The sequence below is a fragment of the Limulus polyphemus genome, unplaced genomic scaffold, assembly GCF_000517525.1.
Source record: "Limulus polyphemus unplaced genomic scaffold, Limulus_polyphemus-2.1.2 Scaffold185, whole genome shotgun sequence".
NCBI lineage: Eukaryota > Metazoa > Arthropoda > Merostomata > Xiphosura > Limulidae > Limulus > Limulus polyphemus.
The window spans coordinates 251,567-264,979 of record NW_013665795.1 but is presented as its reverse complement, the minus strand read 5'-3'; the positions used below and the strand labels follow the sequence as shown (position 1 = coordinate 264,979).

General features: G+C 34.7%; 1 protein-coding gene across 2 annotated transcripts in view; it reads right to left on the bottom strand.

Annotated features, from left to right (window-relative positions):
• Positions 1-13,413, bottom strand: part of LOC106478146 (calcium-activated potassium channel slowpoke-like) — a 96,160-nt gene that overhangs the window by 13,122 nt on the left and 69,625 nt on the right. Inside the window, exons 22-27 of one of the 2 annotated variants that reach the window (XM_022381681.1) lie at positions 12,631-12,814; positions 10,929-11,030; positions 10,201-10,331; positions 8,211-8,405; positions 4,188-4,355; positions 116-3,185 (exon numbers count right to left, since the gene is read on the bottom strand). In XM_022381681.1, the coding sequence (XP_022237389.1) occupies positions 3,105-3,185; positions 4,188-4,355; positions 8,211-8,405; positions 10,201-10,331; positions 10,929-11,030; positions 12,631-12,814 (861 nt within the window). In that variant the 3' untranslated portion in view covers positions 116-3,104. Of the gene's footprint in view, positions 1-115; positions 3,186-4,187; positions 4,356-8,210; positions 8,406-10,200; positions 10,332-10,928; positions 11,031-12,630; positions 12,815-13,413 lie in introns of those variants that run through there. The other variant, XM_022381680.1, reaches the window with a different exon arrangement.

Sequence of the window (13,413 nt, the reverse complement as noted above, 5' to 3'; positions counted from 1 at the left end):
CAATAAACAAAACAATATGTTTCGTTTCTAGATATTTATTAGTAACGGGTAGGGGCGGTTGTTTCGTAACAACCACATTAATTAGCTGCCTCCAGACCTACTCCGGGGGCGGGGGGGGGAGGCGAAAGACCCCACCACTACCACCAATATTTCGCTCGGCTATTAACATTTATTTTTTCCCATTTCTATGTTGATGGACACTCATTATATGATTGCTTTTGTAACACTGTGCATACATGCGGAAATATCATTTCCATACTTATCAGAGGAAATTTACTAGAAATGTTTATTTGATAATAAAGAAACCATTACATATTTCGAAAATTTTGCTCTCGTCTCTGGCCACTAAAGTTACACATGAAATAAGTTTCACTTTGGACCAAAAAGCCCCCCCCCCCACTTGGTGATCCTAACATTGGAAAGTCTTAATAAACATATGTTATAAGAGAAACATGAAAAAGTAACAGTATATATACATATATTTCTTTTACAAAAAGGGGGGGGTTAAAAGAATATATTGCCGTATGATTAAATATATAAATATTATTCTCAACATACTATCAAGTCCATCTCCGTTTCACGAAAGTCCTATTTAGTACAAAAACCAGTTTTACCTTTCTCAATACAAGAAATACATTACCTAAACGGCTCAGAAGTTTTATCGCTTTATGATACCGGCATGGTGGTTAGGGTGCTCGACTCGCAACTTACAGGTGGCAGGATCGAGCCCCGTCACCGAACATGCTCGCCCTTTCAGCCGTGATGGCGATATAATTACGATTAATCTCACTGTTCGCTGGTAAAGAGTAGGTCAAGAGCTGATGTCGAATGGTGCTCTAGTCTAATACACTTTAGAATTAGGGACTGCTAGCGCAGAAGGCTTTGCACGAAATTCAATAAAAACAATCTCATAATACCTTACAATAAGCATGTTTTCAATTAAGCTTGAATTAGCTCATGGAATGTAAAATTAAGATATTAAATAACTTACTTGGTAATCTGTAGAAAATTAATTGTTAGAACCTTTTAACGTTATTACTTGTGTTAAGCAAATTTCATTAAGCTCAAATTTGTGCAAAGAAAATTAATCACAGATTCCAACTGCGTAAGTTGGGTGAGTTTTCTGTATTTTTTTTAAACACAATAATTTCGATAACTGTGTTTTATGTGTTCAGAGAACCATATGAGGATATACTCCGTCCAGTATATCAAAACAATATACACTAATACTAAACGATTAAGTCAGCAAGGGCAGATGTAAAAAAGCCTATGGACAAACTCGAGGAGACAGAGGAAAATGATTACATCCAAGTTGTAAGTTGAGCACTTAGTTAGAAATCCTCCTCATTCTGGGAACATATCTATAGCGATTTTGTTCTCTATGGAAAACGCAAAGTATCATGATCGTTTCAGTGATCTAAGTAGAATCATACAAACCTCTGTTAAAAAGTTGATACTTTTATTGCATTAGTAATGAAAAACATTTACCTCAATTTTGGACTAATGTGTTACTAAACTTTTTTTTCACGCAGTAATACAAAGCACGTGACACGTGCAATTATATGAGAGAAATGGAGGTGAGAAAAGAATAAAAACTCGTCATATCTATAAACCACTAAGAAAGAAAAACGTTAACATAATTTATTCAAACGTCCACGATCTAAACGTTCTATAATTTCACGCGAATAAAACAAACGAAAGTGAATAAACGATCTGAAATTTAGGGCTAGCTTCGATGACTAGTAAATACTATTACCGAACTTAAGGCTTACTGTTGTCCTAAAAAAAAAACAAGCCATCTCCTCATTTATATGACGAGCTGTTATCCTTAATCGGGAACAATATGCATAAAACGTTCTTTCTTGAGAAGTGATCTTAGAATTATTTAACGATGTCTGAATGTGGTTGTTCTATCACGCTAGTTGCTTCAACGTCGAGTTTAATTATGACATCAGGTAAACGTGATTCAGCACCTTCAGTGTACTTACACGTACGGCACTATTCTTAATTAAATAAGTGTCATTGGATATAGTCCTCGTAGCGGCCTTGGCATTTAATCCTTCAGATTTGTGATTTTTATTATGGTGTTTTTAAATAAGTATAGTTAATTCCACTTACTAGCTTCTTTTTTTTTTCATCTTTCATTTTTTTCATCATTTGAATAATTTCAGAATATTTTTACTATCACTTACCAAGTGCGTTTGACAGAAATAATTTCAAGCAGGCAATCAATCTGAAGATGTGACTTCTTACCCTTTGTATTCGACTATTTTAAATCAAATTAAGTATTAAGTAATCAAGCTAAACAGAAAAGTACACAAAAGGATATGTGCGTTGGCGGAGAAGAAATAATGAAACAGTGAAGTTCACACGCGTGAAGAAGAAATAAGGAAACAGTGAAGTTCACACGCGTGAAGAAGAAATAAGGAAACAGTGAAGTTCACACGCGTGAAGAAGAAATAAGGAAACAGTGAAGTTCACATGCGTGAAGAAGAAATAAGGAAACAGTGAAGTTCACATGCGTGAAGAAGAAATAAGGAGACAGTGAAGTTCACATGCGTGAAGTAGAAATAAGGAGACAGTGAAGTTCACATGCGTGAAGAAGAAATAAGAAACAGTGAAGTTCACATGCGTGAAGAAGAAATAAGGAGACAGTGAAGTTCACATGCGTGAAGTTGTTGAAGGCATCGTTTAGTGATTAAGACTCGCAGTGTTTAAAAAAAGGACGTGAAAAATATAGGGTACAAATTTACAAGCTCGTGTCAAACTTTACAAAGGGAAAGGTCCAAAGTTTTCCATGGTGCATCACAGCACACACACACATATATATATACATGTATAATAAATCAAGTATAGAACATAATATTTTGTACATATGGTGCGCCTGGCGTATATTTTTAATTGTGTTTTAAAAGATCTCTTAAGATCCACACGATTCAATTTAAGTTTAAAATCTTCTTCCTTGTAAAATTTAGAGAAAATTCATGTATCATTATTGAAAGGAATAACTACATTCGAACTTCTTAATCCAACGTGTGAGTCTTTAGGTTTACAGGTCAGACAAAGGAGTAAGGCCCGTCTGTCAAGGCGCTACAAAACAAGAGTCAGGAATGCTCATCCTTGGGTTCTTCGCCTCTGTTAGGTTTGTACTCCATACCGGGGTCGAACTGGAGAAGCACGTAGACCTACAAAAATAAATCGTCTTGAATCTTCTGTAGACACCCCCCCCCCCCCATGTGACAAGCGGTAAACCATGGCACCGCACACATAACCCATTGAGAAACTTTGAGCTTAACAACAAATAAATAGGCACAACTAAAAACGAACTGCTTCAATAGTTGACCCATTTTTTATAAATAATGATACATTTGTCATTTAATGTAGATTTTATTTCCAAATATCGTTGAGAGTAGATAGCCTTCGATGGCAAACGGTTAATTCTAATTATAATATTTGTGTATGATTATAAAGAAACATATATTACGAAAATGACGCTATGATATATATACATACTGTCAGTGAATATGTGGTAATATATCCTGATGTAGTATTACTCAATTTAATTATTATTAATGAATAAAATAATGAGTGGTAAAGTTCTCATGTACAAGCAAGTTACTTTATATAATTATTTAATAAAAACTTAAAAATATTCCTATGTTTCATTTAAATTAATTGGACGAGCTACCGATTTACTCTAAACATTATTGATAAAAACATTTATATATTTCTGAAGTCGGTCGTATTCACATTATTTTGTTTATTTGTAAATTATTATTATTTTTTTAGGATGCTAGAATATTATCTAGCTTTGTAATTGTAAATATGGCATTCATACAGTCCCATCAGAACATCTCTTTAATCACGCTTGTAAAGAAGAAATCTAAGAGCACGATGTTTTCCAGGTTACGGTTTATCTATAGCCATATTCACATTTCTTTAGTCATAAATAAAGTAATCTTATAAGAAAGAAAGTTATCACAGCAAACTATTACACTATAAAAACACACTGAGAGAAGTTTACCAGGAGTCGAAACTCTTACAGTTTGTAGACAAATATATTTCAATTAATTATGAAGGCTTGATTTTAGCTAAGGTCATTTTAATGGTCAGACAGACTGTTAAAACAACAACAAAAGCTATTATCGCAAATAAGCATGTTTGGGCAATAGGGTATATAAACTTACCACATCAGATGGTAAAAGAATAAATTCACTTGGTGGATTGGTGATGGCGAAACGTTTAGAAGATGCCTCACAGGAGGAGCTGGTGTCACGAAATCGATAAAGGCCAATACAAAGCATGCCATAATTTTTTAACGCAGCTATAAAAAGGTCTCCGTACTTTCCTCCCTCCTAAACAAAAAGCAAAACATAAAAGTATTACCTTCCAAAAATATTGAATTCGAAACTAAGTAATTATAACGAATAGTTATTATAATGGCTAAACAAAATATATTTGGTTTACAGCAGAATAATAATAATAATAATACCGCATTTCATTACAAGAACCATCAAGAAAAATACCCCCCCCCCCAAATGGCATTATAATTTTATATTTTCTCCCTTTACAAGTCCCATAAAATATCGCATTGTTTAGTAAAATAGAAATATACAGTGAATAATCGTTTTAATTGTGTTTTTAAAATTTTGCTGATAGGTGTCTTTGTATTTTGTTGTTGTTTGGAGACATTTAAAACTCTTGTCAACTTAAAGAGGAGATTACGAAGAATTCCATAACGAAATTGTTAAGTTATCTAGAAAAGGCATGGCCAGATTAAAAACTTGGGGAGACCAGGGGCAAATTTTGTAGGGGGCTCTCAGAAGTTAGTTTGTTTGTAATTAAGCATAAAGATACACAATGGGCTATCTTTGCCCTGCTCACCACGGGTATCGAAACCCGGATTCTAGCGTTGTAAGTCCGCAGACATGCCGCTGTGCCACTGGGGGGGCGCTCTCAGAAGTGAACTTCATAAATAAGTAATTAACTACAGTTCGAGCAACGCACAAACGTAAGTAATGGGAAGATATACGCAAAATAATAATTCTAATATTAATAATAAATATAAAACAACGACAAGTTTTTATCATAAATACAAAGTTATGACAAGTTAGCGAATGCTTTATTAAACAGCCGAACAAATATTTATGAAAAAGCAAGCTTTAAGAACATATTAATGTTTGTTTGTAATTAAGCACAAAGCTACACAATGGGCTATCTGTGCTCTGCCCACCACGGGTATCGAAACCCGGTTTCTAGCGTTGTAAGTCCGCAGACATACCGCTGTGCCACTGGGGGGCAACATATTAATGAAAAATTACAAAATAAATGGTTCAAATGAAACGACTAAAATCGTTTTTGTCGTAGAGACACAGTTGCAAACCTATGTTTCTCAATCAGACATCCAGTTTTTGATTTTTCTCTTAGTCGAGGGGCCACTCCGATCAAGAGGGCCTGGGGAAATTGCACCTTTCTGCATCTCCCTTATACGGCCCTGAGAATAAGACTTGTAAATGAAGAATGCAAACAAAATTAGTGAAACGATATGAACTTGCTGAAGAAGGTTTTCGTCGGAAGTTCAGAGGAACCCGACACTAGAGAAACTGTATTTCAGATTGTGGAACGTCTGCGGCGATATTTCACCAGATGGACTGACATGGCCATGTGTGAAAATAATTTTGAGGGACTGGCAGACTTATTAGTATGTGAACAGTTCATGATCACATGTCCAACTAACGTATAACTGTTTTTAAAGGGGAGAGCACCAAAAGACGTAGGCAATATGATAAAACTGGCAGAACAGTATATGGAAGCCCATATAGGTAGTATAACTGGCAAGTCCAAGAATGTACAGTTAAATTTGTAACCAGTAATGGCAGACCAGAAGCATGAGTTTACCAAAGGTGACAGGAGGTTAATAGACAAAAGGGAGAATAGATGCTATATTTGTTATATAATGGGACACATTGCAATGGAGTGCAAGTCCATTACCAGCAAACAACAGCAGAAACTTCAACATAAAGCAGCTGGAGTTATTTACAAAGACGATGACGAGGGACCCACTTTGAGACTAATAATTCTTGGAGACGGCTTGAATGGGTAATAAAGAAAAACTTTAATATAAGTATAACATAACAGCAACTGAACAACGTTTCGACAAAACGCTGATGATGACAAAACATTGTCGAAACGTTGTACATTTGCTGTTATGTTAAACTTATATTAAAGTTTTTCTTCATTACCCATTCAAGCCGTCTCCAAGCATTATTTACAAAGACAGTGCTGGTAAGAAACAAGAAAAGAATGACTGCATTATAGATGCTGCTGCCAGAAGAAAGAGAATCAAAACTACTTGTCAAATTCAATACAAGAAAGCATGACTAACGGTCGGTTCTAGTTAGCAAATGGATCAACAGTGCCAATAGTGATGGGAGCATGTGATAAATACCAAGAGGTGGCAACAAATCATAATATACCAATACGTGAAGGCTATGTTGGGGACAAGAAAGTGAAGGTTATAAGAGACACTGGGTGCAGTAGTGCAGCAGTGAGAACCAGTCTAGTATCTGATGATCAGATGACAGGCAAGGTACGCCTGTGTGTGCTAACTGATGGGACGGTAAGAAAGTTTTCCATAGCAAAAATAAAGGTGGATGCTCCATATTATGTAGGAGACCTTGGGGCAATGTATATCAAGGAACCAATACACGACTTGGTGATGGGAAACATACCAGGTAGTAGAAATTTGGAGGAGCTAGACAGAAAGAAGATTGATGAAGCATCTGCTGTCACCACCAGAGCTCAAGGAAAAAAGAGCAAACAAGACATCAAGCCCCTGCAAGTGTCAAAAGGCGACATCCCGAATTTAGGTTTGCAGGAACTGAAGAAAGCACAAAAGAAAGACCCTTCAATACAGAAAGTCTGGGACACTGCTTCATATCTAGTGGCGAGAGAAGTTATAGATAGGGAGATAAACTGCAGTAAGTTGTATGAGAAACACCTAGCAACTGCGAAGTTATCATTTGTAGTTAGTCTGGCAAAAATATCTGTCTATTGGCGTCTACATTTGTGAACATGATTATCACAAGTGGTACCATGATTGCAAGGAGAGTTCCCAAAACAATTTATGGTGATTGTGGTACTTTATTACAGAGGTACGTTGCTGCATTGGAATGTTAAATCTAAATATAACACCTGTTCCACTTTTATCAGGCAGATTTGTTGATACTAATTTCCACGTTTCCACGAGGACATCCGAGTACTATATAAAGAGGACTTGAATGAGATTTCAATTCATCTTTTCATTTTTCACTCCACGAGAAAGAAGCTCATGTAAGAAAGAATGTAAAGACTTACTTCTGATTGGTTGAAGTCAAGTATTCGAGTAGAGTACCTTCCATTTCACTCATAGGAAATGCATAAAAAGAAGTTATGGAGAACGTGAAAAGTAAATATACAAGTTTTTTGGTTGCACATTGGCTAATGAAGTTAGTGACTTAGAATGAACAAATAATTACGTCACAGAACAGACATAGGAAATTTGGCGCCAATCTATAAATTGACCTAAATATCTACCCACTACTAAACAAGAAAAAACTCTGAAAGTAAACAAAGGCTATAGTAATATATGGGAATGATAGAATCAAGCATTAGTCAAAGGAAATTGCACATTTCCTTAATAAATAAAAATGGTTGTTTCAATTACTTCTGCATAAACTACCAGCAAGTACGTTGCATCACAATTAAAGATAATTTCCTTTACCAAGGATTGATTTTACTCTTAGTGGTTTGTTTGTTCTTAACGTTTCTTTCCACCTTGAATCTGAAGAGTCGATATTCAGAGATATAAGTGAAGACAAAAAAAAACAAGAAAAAGAGAAGACATTATTTATAGTAGGACTCTGGAAACTTTCTTTTCTACCATTTTGGCTGTGCAATGAACTAGTGTTATTTTTTTTAGTATATCAAATGCTTGTACAAGTAAGATTGTAGTTTAAATATCAACTTCGTTTCTCAATACAAATGTTTTTGCCCGAATGTTCAATTAGAGTTTTGAGCAGTTTCCTGCGCGATTCCTACTATGAACCACGATAGTGGATCATAATATAAACTAAATGTATGAAAGTAATTTTGGAGACAAAATCATCCATTACATGATATTCGAACTCGAACCTTAATTTACAGGTATAAGGAATACCACGGATTCTTACCCCAAAATGAGCTAAAGGACCATCATACAACGATATTTGCCCAACCCTACAACGATCCCTATTCGCCAAGATGTCTGCTGTGGTGTAACCTCCTCTTAAACCAGCGCCCTCTGCCAAAATTAGCTCTAATTCGGGAGTTGCTCCACCAGTAATTAAAGAACGTATTAACGTCAGGGCATTTGCATTGAAGTACGTCTGAAAACAAAAAAGAAAGACTTTAGTCAAATTATACACATCGTGAGAACAAAGGAATTTCGTAAGTTAATCAGAATAGGTTATGATAATCCGTTAAATCTACAAGTTTTTCTTTTACGGATATCCCATTTTGGAAGTGATAATTATGATACCTTTAATATGTATAACTTGTACTTTTTATATATATAACAAGAAAAATGTTTGTTAAATATACAATATATAATGTAAGATTATATAATTGTAACGATTAAGAAGGAGATAAATTTGGTTAGTTAGTAATAACAGAGGAACGTCATTCAGAAAACTAATTTACTGTCCTACTTACTGTACTCATCAGTGAATCCAAGACGCTAACAGCAAAAGCCGTACCACAGACAAATAGTTGTGAAAATAGGAATAAAAAAAGGTAAATAATTTACTGTAATCATCAGTAAATCCAAGACACTAACAGCAAAAGCCGTACCACAGGCAAATGGTTGTGTTAATAGGAATAAAAAAAAGGTAAATAATTTATTGTACTCATCAGTGAATCCAAGGCGCTAATAGCAAAAGCTGTACCACAGGCAAATGGTTGTGTTAATAGGAATAAAAAAGGTAAACAATTTACTGTACTCATCAGTGAATCCAAGACGCTAACAGCAAAAGCTGTACCACAGGCAAATGGTTGTATTAATAGGAATAAAAAAGGTAAATAATTTACTGTACTCATCAGTGAATCCAAGACGCTAACTGCAAAAGCTGTACCACAGACAAATGGTTGTGTTAATAGGTATAAAAAATGTAAATAATTTACTGTCCTACTTACTGTACTCATCAGTGAATCTAATACACTAACAGCAAAAGCCGTACCATAGACAAATGGTTGTGTTAATAGGATAAAAAATGTAAATAATTTACTGTCCTACTTACTGTACTCATCAGTGAATCTAATACACTAACAGCAAAAGCCGTACCATAGACAAATGGTTGTGTTAATAGGAGCAAATAAGGTAAATAATTTACTGTCCTACTTACTGTACTCATCAGTGAATCCAAGGCGCTAATAGCAAAAGCTGTACCACAGGCAAATGGTTGTGTTAATAGGAATAAAAAAGGTAAATAATTTACTGTACTCATCAGTGAATCCAAGACGCTAACAGCAAAAGCTGTACCACAGGTAAATGATTGTGTTAATAGGAATAAAAAAAAAGTAAATAATTTACTGTACTCATCAGTGAATCCAAGACGCTAACAGCAAAAGCCGTACCATAGACAAATGGTTGAGTTAATGGGAACAAAAAGGTAAATAATTTACTGTCCTACTTACTGTACTCATCAGTGAATCCAAGACGCTAACAGCAAAAGCCGTACCATAGACAAATGGTTGAGTTAATGGGAACAAAAAAGGTAAATAATTTACTGTCCTACTTACTGTACTCATCAGTGAATCCAAGACGCTAACAGTAAAAGCCGTACCACAGGCAAATGGTTGTGTAAATAAGAGCAAAAAAGGTAAATAATTTACTGTACTCATCAGTGAATCCAAGACAATAACAGCAAAAGCCGTACCACAGGCAAATGGTTGTGTTAATAGGAATAAAAAAAGGTAAATAATTTACTGTACTCATCAGTGAATCCAAGACGCTAAAGCAAAAGCCGTACCACAGGCAAATGGTTGTATTAATAGGAATAAAAAAGGTAAATAATTTACTGTACTCATCAGTGAATCCAAGACGCTAACTGCAAAAGCTGTACCACAGACAAATGGTTGTGAAAATAGGAGCAAAAAAGGTAAATAATTTACTGTCCTACTTACTGTACTCATCAGTGAATCCAAGACGCTAACAGCAAAAGCCGTACCACAGGCAAATGGTTGTGTTAAATAGAGTTCCGTATCAGGGTCATCATCATCGTCTTGGTCCAGAAACTGAACATTAGAGTCATTCACTGCGAGAGAGAGAAGAAAATAACATTGTAACAAGCACAGAGAAATGTTAGTGCAATCGTTATCTGGTTCAATCATACTCAAGTTAGTCAGTCACTTATTAAAAGAACGTATAAGATAAAAGTTTGAAGATGATATAGATATATGACAGACGTGACATTTCACGATGTAAACCACATGCATAAAAGTTGTCTGAAAAAAAAGGGGTAAATACAATAGAGACCTAGTTAAACCAAGTGCTTGGAAGCTATTGTTAACTTCGAACCATCAGGCTGTTTTTGATGCGAACCCATGCTGGAGAATTTTACCTGGTGTATACACCAAGTTAAGACATAGTGAGCACTCTGTGGAATAAGTCTAAGTTTATTTCCTTCGATATGCGGCAATATTTCCTCCTATCTAGGTTTAGCAAACTTTTTTAAATATTGAAACATGAATTTATCAGCTTCTACCTTCTGCGTGATGCAAATGTTATCGCCCTCCTAGTTTCATCGTCAGGAGTAGTTTTATAGAGAGCGTATCTCCTGCAACAATTTTCAGCTTCTCTAAATATATAGTTATGAACTCGAGGGCAATAGACAACTGATATTTTTTCCTACCTAGTTCTGTGATGAGTGGAACATTGGATCCATAAACTGATCCTTTTCTCTGGAGAGTAATGGGGCTACCAAACGGAGAGTTTCCTTCTTGACTTCCTAGGTCTAAGGACATATAAACATGTATAACAATAACAGGGAAAAATTACTTGAAATAATTATAAAAAAAAGCAAAAAACAGAAAACCTCGAACATATTCCTTAAAACTTCGAACTGAGAAATAACGTCTAAAATATATTAAAATTATGTTCTACGTCCAGAGAAAAATAAAAACTTTTTTTAAATTTGTTCATATGAAGCTTTTTTTTTTCTCATACTGAAACTTTAGGAAATTTTTAAACTAGCAAAATTAACACTTAACTGAAATGGCGAATAACAAATTCTGTAGATTGATTATAAAGAAAACCCTACATTGAAACTGAACATAGTTCAAAACTAATTGTCCTAGGAAAACTAAATTTTATCAGGGTGTTTAAAAAAAATCATCTCAGAATGTGTTTATTATGCTTTCTTTCATTCTCAATCAAGATATTAAGTCCATCTCTAAATGAAGCTATTTGTTCTTGGACAATTTTCATTTATCCTCGAAATATCCTGCACACGGAAACGCATTTTATTCAAATCCCCATTCTCGTATCGTTTGGGAGCTCGACCTGCACTCTGCGGGTCGCGGGTTCGAATCCCCGTCTCACCAAACATGCTCGCATTTTCAGCCGTGGGAGCGTTATAATGTTACGGTCAATCCAACTATTCGTTGTTAAAAGAGTAGCCCAAGAGTTGGCGGTGGGTGGTGATGACAAGCTGTCTTCCCTCTAGTCTGACACTGCTAAATTAGGGACGGCTAGCGCAGATAGCCCTCGTGTAGCTTGGCGCGAAATTCAAAAACAAACAAACAAACGTATTGTTGAAAAAAAAAAAGAGAAATAAAAGTTATAGTCAATTTGCGAGAATAGCACTTTAGGTATTTACATAGTATATGGTTTTGAAATACCTTGTACCATGTCCAGGCTTTTCCGAGTAAAACTTGTGATTCTTACTGTAAAAATACTTTCCACTTGTATAAGTTTAAAAATTTCACGGATGTAAATTCAAAACTATATTACAAGTTTTAAAGGTAAAGATATATATGAAAGTAACTTAACCCCCAAAACACTATTTTATAACTTTGTGATACGCATGTATATAGAGTGAAATACCCAAATGCTGAAGTATATTTAAGGTATATGAATGTGTAGATAGATATAATTTAGTTTTACGCCTGACTACTTTGAACATTATAAAACTGTTGACCGTAAGGAGGCAACAAGTCAACAGTATCCTTCGCCTGAACGGTAACTATTAATTGAATAACGGGATTTTAGTCACATTTACAATGCTCCTGCAGGTCAAATGCGGAGCGTGTTCACCGTTATGTCGATACGCAAGACAGCACGCTAACCACTAAGCCACGACCGTACCATAGGACATTTGAATTACAACATTAGCAATTAAATATAAGCATAAATTCCCCGGCGATGTGAGATGAAAAAATATTTTATAGTTTTTCCCAAGTGCAAGTTACGAGAGTAAAATCTTGATATGCAGAAACTTTTATGTTAACATTCTTTAATAATATCCGAGCTAACTAGTTTTGAATGTTAGCATCATTCGCATAACAAATATATATTTTTCATTTTATGTCAAATAAATGTATCAAAAAACGTACTGTTTGTTAGCACTCCGATCGTATCATCAAAAGTCATTGCCTTGATATTGAGAGAAGCAAGGATCGCCTCCTTATCAGCTAAAGTAGGATCGTCGCTACTGGGTATCTTAGCCGATAAAATAACACACATGTCACACAGGTTAATGTTTACTGCTCGAAGGTCTGCTCGGCTAAGAGGCGACCCCTGTGAACAAACCAGAAAAAAAATCTAAAAATAATGTTTCAGATTTTTAACTCGCTACATAATTAAACTAAAGCAATGTTTTATGTGTTAAAAGTTTAAGTTTCATTAAGCGTTTCACGGCTTACGAAACATTGATTTTTTTTCATCTATGTTTGGTAAAGTGTGCGTAATAATCTGCAATTAACTTAACTTACATTGATTTATTTCAATTATGTTTGGTAAAGTGTGTGTAATAATCTTTCTCTAATCAACTAAACTTACATTGATTTTTTCAACTATGTTTGGTAAAGTGTGAGTAATAATTTCTAATCCACTAAACTTACAATGATATTTTTCAACTATGTTTGGTAAAGTGTGTGTAATAATCTCTATTCAACTAAACTTACAATGATATTTTTCAACTATGTTTGGTAAAGTGTGTGTAATAATCTCTATTCAACTAAACTTACATTGATATTTTTCAACTATGTTTGGTAAAGTGTGTGTAATAATCTCTATTCAACTAAACTTACATTGATATTTTTCAACTATGTTTGGTAAAGTGTGTGTAATAATCTCTATTCAACTAAACTTACATTGATATTTTTCAACTATGTTTG